A 9,479-nucleotide genomic window follows, 5' to 3' on the forward strand; every position below is an offset into this window, starting at 1 on the left:
AGGCTTAGCTTGAGCTGTTCTAATGATAACAGTTACCTACTTCAAAAGTCACCTTATTTATATCCTTGGAAAGCTATATTTTTAAGATTGAGGTAAATTCTATCTTTGAAGCTTACATCTAGTGTGGTATAGTTCTTTGGAATCATGTAGACCTGAGCCTTTTATTTTAAGCTGTATGATCCTAAAAGTTAGCTCATCTCTCTGGTCCTCAGTTTCCCCATCAGTAACCTCATTCAAGATTGGTATTATGTAACATATCACTGAACATCAGTCACTCATAGTAGCCAAATTCTCGTTGTCTTTTAAAATATCATAGTCTATTCCTTACTTCCTAAGACAGATCATTTAAATTTTTGAAATAACCTATTGTGTTTCCCTGCCTAAAACTTTCTATCACAGTTCTTTAAACCATTTTATGTGACAGCACCTAAATCAGCATTGTCCAGCAAAACTTTCCATGATGATGGAAATATTTTTTATCTGACTGGCAATATGTTAGCACTAGCCATATGTGGCTACTGAGCACCTGAAATGTGACTAGTGCACCTGAGTAACTGAATTTATTTAAAAAATTTAGCCACATGTGGCTAATAGCTACAGTATTAAGACAATGCCAATCTAGACCAACACTTTCTTATGAAACAAGCTAATCACACAAAAATATTAAGTGTCACCCTAGATCACATTCATAATCATCTTTACTATTCATTCCAAATATAGTGACCTATCTGTTAAATAATCTTATGCTACTTAAAAATTACATGAAAGGGGGATTTAGCCTGTCATCTAAAAAAGCAGAATAGGCTTTCAGTGCCCCTTAAAGAAAAGAGCAGTGCAGCTGAAGATTTAAAACTCAAGTGAAATTAACAATACATTTTCAGTTTTTCAGAAAGCAAAGACTTGTCCTTTCAACATGTACCTAAAATGTACTCTCTACCAAACTTTGATAAAAAATGATCCTGATTATAGGGCAAAAGAATCTATATTTTACTGTGGATATTCTCAGAGTTATAGAATTATGGGTGATTTTCCTTTTCATCTTGATTCCTTTCTGTATATTCCCAGTTTTCTGTAATGAATATGCTTTACTTTCACAACTAGGGCAAATATATATAAAAGGCAAAAAACAAATAACCCCTGTTTATTTTACAAGCTAAAATACCAAGATAAAGCTTGACTTACCAAAACTATACATTTTATCTGCATTTTGTCACTTTTATTTGAAGCAGAGTTCTACTTGTCGCAGTGAAAAAACCAACTAATTCCTGACTTCAAAAATAAGAAACCCAAATTACTGAATTAGACTCCTTAAAACAGAATGGTGTAATCAACTCAGATAATTCAAAACCCAATGATATTTTAAAAAAAAATCTAAATCATGGAGATGTGATTACAGCATGGTGATTATAGTTAGCAATCCTGTTAACTGCATATTTAAAAGTTAAGAGAGCAGTTCTTAAGTTTTCATCAGAAGATAAAAACCTTTTTTGTAACTATGTATGATGTTGAGTGTTAACTAGACTTATTGTGATCATTTTGTAATATATACAAATACCAAATCAAATCTCTTTAGTAGTAAGGAAATACACCATTAAAAGAATAGTTTAAAAAAAAAGATACAACTAAATTAATAATTTAGTACAAATTGTTTCCTTACTTATCCTTAAACATTCCCACAGTACTTACTCCCTAGTATAATACCATCTATAAACATAACAAAAGTTTACAATGGTTTCTGTAGCCAAAAAGGATTTCTTTCTAACATCTGTCCTCTACCATGTATTTCTTAAATCATCTTCTCAGCTAGTAGAAATCAGCAACGTAAGCCAAAGAACATATTATTTTAAACCTGTTGCTGCAAATCTACTTTACCAAAATTTTTGGTCAGGGGGCAAGTAAGTGTGAACCTGCTGTGGTTTGCATTACAATTTAGGGAAACAGTCATTTTTATCTTAACACCTAAAAAATACGGCCTCAGTCAGGAAAAGAGTTTAATATTTCAGTTTAGTACTGTAATATTTAATATTACAGTAATTAAACTATTTTAACCTTTTACAATTTAGTGTGTATAGTTATTTGGCTTTAAAAAAGAAAGTTCACATTATACTATACTTAAGGTATTAATTTGTAAACCCCAGAATATAGTACATTAAAAGCCAGAGGAATCCAGGAAATTGACCTCAGTAGATGTAAAGGAAAGACAGAATTTGGTGGCACATTCTGAAGGAAGTGGGGCCACCAATAAAATTCAAAACTGTGCATATTTACAGAGCTACACAAATGTTCAAAACACGAAGTGACTAGATTTTTAAATTAGATTAACTGAAAATTGAGCAAAATATTTTCAACAAAACAATTTGGGGTCAACAAAATTACAAAATTAAAGTCCATTGTGAACTGGTTTCTTTTTAAAAAGTGGAGAATATGGCTCTAAGAAATCTTTAACATAAAAATTGGGGGAAGGTAAACTAGGCAAAAATTAGTCATCAGTAACAAAAGCAATGAAAAAGGCAACTTCCTATAACCTGTATCTTAAAAATTTTTTTCTCTAATATCACGATTTATGTTGCTAATGATAAAGTAATTTACTTTCTGAATAAAATTTAAATTATGTCTACTTAATTTTCTGCACTTTAAAACAGTGTAAATGACCACTTGAAGTCTAGGTCAGAGCTCAGAGCTCAACCCGGTATTATAAAACAAAATAAGGAGTGACTGGCAGAATGAGTACTGAGGTTTATTCAAGTTCAAATATGTGCAAAATACTGTGCTGGCCAACCTCTCCTTTTTAATCCCTGGCTTAGATGGTAACTACCTGGTGTCTGAATTAAAAACAGCACAGAAAAAAACAGTACAGTAAAATATAAAAATACCAACATTTGGGAGGGTCTCAAAACTCTGTACTGATAGCCTGGGAAAAAAGCAAAACACTTGAAAATATTTCACTACCTATTCAAATTTAAATAGTCATCAGACTACTAGCTTCAAAATCTGACTAAATTAGTGAGAACTTAAAGTATACCTCCAAAATGCTGAACTAGGTAATCATGTATTTTAAAAGATAATGACTCATTATCAGTGAATTATCCACTCTGTGTTCTATCAAAGCAGTAGTTATGGTCACCATATAGTTAATGCCTACCTGATTTCTGGTTGTGGAATTAACAACCAGCCACACTGTCCTGTAGGCAGATCTATCAGTCACTTAGGTTTAAGCCACTGGGAATATGCTTTGCTGCCGGCATCACAGGCACTGCATACACTTAGATTACAAACAACTGAGTGGACTTTAATCAATTTTGGATATCACCATATAATAACCAAACTGTATAGTTATTATGAATCATTCTGAAAAGAAAAGAAATAAGAGCCTATCTCCTACCCCCTCCCACTTCTATCCTCTGAACACTTCCCAAATGAGTCAGTAAAATAAAATGACTCAGTCTAGACCAGGTGAAAGAATGTATTAACATAATCCAACAAAAATGAAATAAAACAATCCAGAGTTCTGAGTGTTTTTTTTTTCACACTTGTAATGAACTGGAAAAATGTTTCAATTAAGTAAAACAACCATATTCCATGAAAAAAGCCACTCTCATCATCCAGAATACTAAAGCCCTTACATACTAGAGAAATTTTAATATGAAACAGTAGAAACTAGTATACCATTCATTAGAAACCTCAGAATACTTTTAAAGTCCTCAGAGAATGCTCAAGAAGCCAAAACCTCAGAATCCACACATCTTGGCATTACCCTGAATTGCAATTAACTACCCGCACGTTTAATCATAAGCAGTTTTTCCAAAGATACAGACAAATCAATTCATCTATTTAAAAAGACTACTCTTTATAGTTTTGTGGTTAGACTTTACATTAACTTTTATATTCTACTCAGCAAGGTCTGTCTGTCTTCAGATTAGCTCTCATGATCCAGGAAATAAACACAAACTCATGATATGCATTGTGATCACTGACAGCTTGTTTATGTAATTCTACTCCACTAAATCTAATTCCATAGAATGTGTTCTTGATTATGAAAAGAATCTAATATTCCTTGACGAAATACTACCATTCTCTTCTCCAATGGTTACAATTTTTAAAACGTATGCAAAGAGCTGAGTTATCATTCCCATGAAAGACAAAAGTGTATAATTTTGTCCCAAAATTAACTTAGTCGCATAGATTTCTATTAAGTCTTTCAAGGATTCCAGAGAATCTTTCATATCTCCATTTCTGGAAAGTGAAATCTGGAAAGTGAAATCAGTATAGAAGTAATTTGGGAACTTGAAAATGGCATTCATTTTTTTCAGCAGATGCCAAATTTTTGATCGACATGGCTCCCACAATTACTTTGTTACCATCAGTCCAGTCAGTTAACAGGTTTGAGGAAAAGATTCGTTTTTGCAGACACTGCTAAGCTGTTTAAAGAGAAGAGAGAGAGATTAATTTAGTGATTATAAAATGCACAAATATTTAAAATATTTTGAACACTTTTTGTTGGATTACACCAGAGGTGTGACTACATTTTAATAAACGTGGTCTTTTTAGTTAGAGCTGGTCAAGGAAGTGCAGAAACATTCAGTCAATATGATAGAATTAGGTCAATATGATGTGTTAGTTCAATTAATGTATGAATTCCTGTCACCATCAGAAGATAAATAAGAAGCTACATCTTTACTATAGTTCCTTCTGTATCATTTTGCCATAGAGGCACAATTAGGGGAAAAAAACAGATTCCCCAAATACAAAGTTGTTTTCATCCATTACAGTAAATAGGGCCAAACCTGAAAATTTCTAAATAATCCATATTATACTCCAGAAATTTCCTTTATCCAACTACTAATCATTTTGAACACAATTTTCTAAAAATAGTAAGACAACAGTTTCATATTAATCATAACTTTTTTAATTAACAAGTAGTGAATAGGACACTTTTAAGATATTGTTTACTACATACTGAAATAAACAGATCTGTTGTAAATTCAGAAACCCAAACATTTACAGTAAAATGTGCTTACACATAAATATGACCAAATTTAAAGCCCCCGTTAGATAGGTCCTAAATACATGCAATACCGTGTAAAAACAAGACCATGACGTTGATGTAAAAAATGACAAAATCACTAAGTCACCAAAATTAGAAAAAAAAGAATGAAATGGAAACTAAGAAAACACACTTAAAACATAAGGAACCTAACAAAGCAGCTTTTAAAATAGTCGATATTAATCTCCATTTTCAAAAATTCTGAATCAAGTATTTCCAAAAACTGCCATTTATAAAATGACATTCTAAAAATCTATACTTGGAATTTCAAAGCATCCCAATTCAGAAAACTTTGACTACTGTTTCTCCCCAGCCCCAAACTTCAAATAATGCAGGAAAAGCATTGACGTTAGGAAGAAAATATTCCAAGGGAATGGTATAATTTTTAGAAAAACACACTTACTGCTTCCAGAACCTTTTAAGACCCACAGCATTAACAACAATCATTTTTCCTATTTTCATCCATTATTTTCCAATGTCATGTTAGAGATGAATAAATTCTTTGAGCCCATAACTGAAAGATCAACAAACCTGGTTTTATTATGACACCATATTTTTGTCATTGGTACTGCACAAAATTATATACAAAGAAATATATACAAAATGTTCAAGTATTAATTAAATTTCAATTCAAGGCTTCTGTTTCAAAAAGCTACATTTAACATATTCCATAAAGATAGCACAAATTAGTCATTTCAAATAATTTTTCCAACTACTTTTGGTTTTTATATATATATATATATATATATATAATTCAGTAGGCACTAAAAATCCATGCAGCTGCATTGTGAGGGGCTTGCTCCTGCACTTAGGTATAAGCAGGTTCATCACTCCAGGTTGTGAGTTTGGCTACTATCCATTCATGCTCAAGTGCAGTAGATTTTACAAAATATGCCGTAATGCACTGGAAACCAGAGACCAAGTTAGGTCTCAAATTGTATTATCTAGCAACAAAACATTTACAGTTGTGCAAGAACAAGATTCCATTTTCATAACCAAATAACAACAAAATAAAACATTTTATGTGTAAGATAACTTACATCTTTGGACTGCTGGAAAATACTTTTTAATTATGAACATTTTAAAATAAAAGCAGAAGCCCTGATATTACCTCTTTTTCCTCATTTCTTATACTACCTTTTAAAATAAAGCAGGAAATGTGGCCAGCAGCTGGTCCCGTCTCTTCTGCCCCAACAGCTGTATCCACTTTAGCACAAAGAAAAACAAGGATGCTAAATATGTATATACTTTATCAAACAGTGATGTTTCACAAAGAATTTCTTAATGCATCTTACACAGATGGACACTGTAACATACAATTGGACAATAGGTAATTGAGTACTTCAAGGGAAGACTATATCCCCACTTTGGAAAAAGTCTCAATAGTGTTATTAAGTAGCCAGAACCACTCAATTTTAAAACTTATTTTTAATAGGATAAAGGTCTTTGAAATATGGAGAGTAACATTCTTTGTGAAGCCTCACTTTACACTTTTTCATTCACATTTCATAACCTTCAATATCTAATCATACATAAATTTAACCTAAAATTTTTATACAACAAAAATAAAGGTGTTCAACAATGTATTCATACTCAGTGATAGGGTAATCACTGTGCTGGTCCTCAAAGAAACATTTCATTAACCATTCTTATGCCTCCTTCAATTAACTAACACAGGAGTCTGATAATGTTAATCTCCAACCTCTCTAACGGTAAGATATAAAAATCTACTGATTTGAATAGACTGTATATCTAGATCTATGAAAACTAAAAGGCGTTCTTGAATATTTAAGAGATTCCTGTCATCTCCAGCAAAATATCTATCCCATTTGTGCATGCCCCAAGTACTTATTGTCAACCTCTGAAAAGTTGCTCTAAAATTGGAATTCCAATTTGCACCTTGTACAACTCGGAACTTCCATTCAACTTCACCTGTGTCACTGTCTCCAAACTGTATCTCTATTAGCAGCTTTCAGTGTACAGTTGCAACCGATGTCATCCAAGGCCATGTCCACACTGGGGACAGAAGAGCTAGGTACACGCAAGTCTGAACAAGGGGACACATTAACAGCTATTTCAACCAGAAGAAGCATCTTAAATACATTATAGACCAGCACAAGTCTGTTTCCAGGGTGGACAGGGCCCAAATTAGATTCCCCTCCCACCTTCCAAAAAAAAAAAAAAACCACACACACACACAACAAATTGAGATGTTGCCCATTAAAGTAGACTAAGCAGCAGAGCATGAGCGTTACGTGAAGAGATGGATCCTTACCAGGTTGTGAGGCGGGAACGACTGTTCTGTAACCCCTACAACGGAGCCTGGCAGGAAGGAAATCACCTAAAAAAGAAACTGTCAGAGAGATTTAATAGTCACATGTTATCATTAGGAGTTGGTTACAGTGTCACATTCATGCTTTTAGCTAAACACTTAAAGATTCAATATTACTTTTTTTTTCCTCCTCTGAAATGTGTCCAGTGAAGATGTCCCACTAAGGTGTTTTACATGGTGTAAGGGAGTTGAAAGGGGTAAACGCGGATAAAGAGCAGATTACTTGACCCTACATTTTAAGAGAAGACGACGCCTTCCGGGCGCATGCCGAGCAGAACTCCACCGACACCTTATCCTTGTCCACATGAAGACACACTCCTCCGGCTGAGTCGTCCTCTTCCAGCACGTCCTGCTGCTGCTTTCCCACGGGCAGAGCGTAGTCATGGTCACCGGCGGGCGAGTCTCTGAAGAGCGAGGTGGTCAGCCGCAGTCCCACGCCGCTCAGCCGGCTCAGCAAGCGAGCCAGTCCGGTCTCGTTGGCTAAGACGGCCCGTAGATAGCGACTCTCCTCCTGCAGTGCTTGTACGCGCTTGCCCAGCTCCCGATTCTCGGCCCGCAGCTCCTGATTCTCGGCTGCCAGACCTCGGACTCGACTCTCCAGCCCCATCACGTACTCCTTCTTCTTCAGCCGATTAAGACGGGCAGCAGCCGCCGCCGCCTTCCGGGGACTCTTTGTCGCCGCCTGGGTGTTGTCGTTGCTGCTGCTGCCGCCGCCGCCTCCTGGGGACTTTCTTCGCCTCTTTTCGCCGCCGCCACTGTCACTGCCGCTGCTGCAGCCTCCGATGCCGTTTAAGAGCCTCTGCAGCAGGTCAGAAAAGCGCTGCATCTCGGCAGCCGCGGCCTCGTCGTCGTCCTCCCCTCTCCACAGGCCGCCGCTATCCGAGCCTCCGCCTGACGAGGAGAGAGGCCCCGGCGAGCTGAGGCCGGGCTCTAGATGCCAGTCCGGCTGCCGAGGGTCCAGCAGATCCGCCAGTTCCAGCCCGGACAGAAAGTCCATGTCCTCCGTCTCCTCCCCGGGGACACTGGCGATCGCCTCCTCCTCCATCTCCTCGGGCGAGGGTGCGCGCGCGGCCACGCCGCCGCGGCCCCCCTTCCCGGCCTCCGACTCGCTCTCGTCGCCTCGCGGCTGCCTGCGGCCGGAAGATCCGGCCGCCGCCGTCCCTTCGTCCTCTGCCGCCGCTGCCGCCCGGGTCTGGTCCGGGGGTAGCGAGCAGGTCGCGGCCGGCGCCGGGCTCTCGCTGCGGTTTGGGGAGTCGCTGCCCGAGGCCGCCAGCAGTTTGGTCAGGCTGTGCCTCATGGGGCCCGGCGGCGGGCCCACGTAGGCCCCGGCCCCTCAGACCGGGCCTCGCGGGTCCAAGGACCCAGAGCTGGTAGCCGGGGAGTTGGCCAGAACGAAACGACAGGGAAGGTCGGAGTCGCCTCCCGCCCCACTTCACTGGTCGACCCCCCGCGCCGGGGCGGGGGGAGGGCCGGGAGATCCAAGCGGCGAGGGCCAGCGATGACTCGACCGCGCCACCCAGACAACGGCCTGGCCGGAAGTCGGTCGATCGCTCCCCAGCCCCTCCCACAGTATTTCGCGCTCCACCAGGCTCTGGTATCGCGAGAGTTCGGTGAGGTCCCCGTAGGAGTAATTCCAGATCTCCAGTGATGTCATAGTAACATCGGCAAAAATAACAACAAACCCGGGATTTATTGAAAAAGTGGTCTACCCTCTCGGCTCTCACTTCTCAATCCTCTGTATTCTAGCTTCCACCTCCAGTGAAACCACTCTGGCTCAGAACTGACCTTTTAGATACCAAATATTTTAATAATCTTAAAGTTATCCTAGAATTTAAGACTGGTGATCAGATGCTTCTTAAAACAGCTCGTTTCCCCTTTCTTTATGATACATCTTTTCACTCAGTACTAGAAGAAAAAAGAGGCAGTCATTCGAATATAATTTAATTTTTCCAAGTTTTAGTTATAAAAATATACAGAATATGTGAAAGAATATTACAATATCCAGTCTAATTCAACAATACTACCCAAAACTCAGACTCAACAATTCAGCAATTAACATTTTGCCATTTGTGCTCTATCTGTATATAAATGTTTATAAAACTT

At 38.2% G+C, this 9,479-nt stretch overlaps 1 protein-coding gene across 7 annotated transcripts; it reads right to left on the bottom strand.

Annotated features, from left to right (window-relative positions):
• Positions 1 to 3,512: 3,512 nt before the first annotated feature.
• On the bottom strand, positions 3,513 to 8,980 carry CREBZF (CREB/ATF bZIP transcription factor). Of its 7 annotated transcripts, XM_032488812.1 has the most exons (5): positions 7,610 to 8,936; positions 7,320 to 7,397; positions 6,182 to 6,250; positions 5,448 to 5,558; positions 3,513 to 4,418 (listed from the first exon to the last, which is right to left on the bottom strand). In XM_032488812.1, the coding sequence occupies exons 1-2, from the start codon at positions 8,671 to 8,673 to the stop codon at positions 7,382 to 7,384; spliced, it is 1,080 nt and encodes a 359-aa protein (XP_032344703.1). In that variant the 5' UTR covers positions 8,674 to 8,936; the 3' UTR covers positions 3,513 to 4,418; positions 5,448 to 5,558; positions 6,182 to 6,250; positions 7,320 to 7,381. The 7 variants fall into 7 exon arrangements, with proteins under 7 accessions (XP_032344703.1, XP_032344702.1, XP_032344700.1 ...); XM_032488811.1 differs by lacking the exon at positions 5,448 to 5,558; XM_032488809.1 differs by having other exon boundaries at positions 3,513 to 5,558.
• Positions 8,981 to 9,479: the final 499 nt, after the last annotated feature.

The sequence above is a fragment of the Camelus ferus genome, chromosome 10 (assembly GCF_009834535.1).
Source record: "Camelus ferus isolate YT-003-E chromosome 10, BCGSAC_Cfer_1.0, whole genome shotgun sequence".
NCBI lineage: Eukaryota > Metazoa > Chordata > Mammalia > Artiodactyla > Camelidae > Camelus > Camelus ferus.

Bases quoted from the DNA above. Each gene is read 5' to 3' on its own strand.
- CREBZF (XM_032488811.1), bottom strand. From the start codon at position 8,673: ATGAGGCACAGCCTGACCAAACTGCTGGCGGCCTCGGGCAGCGACTCC.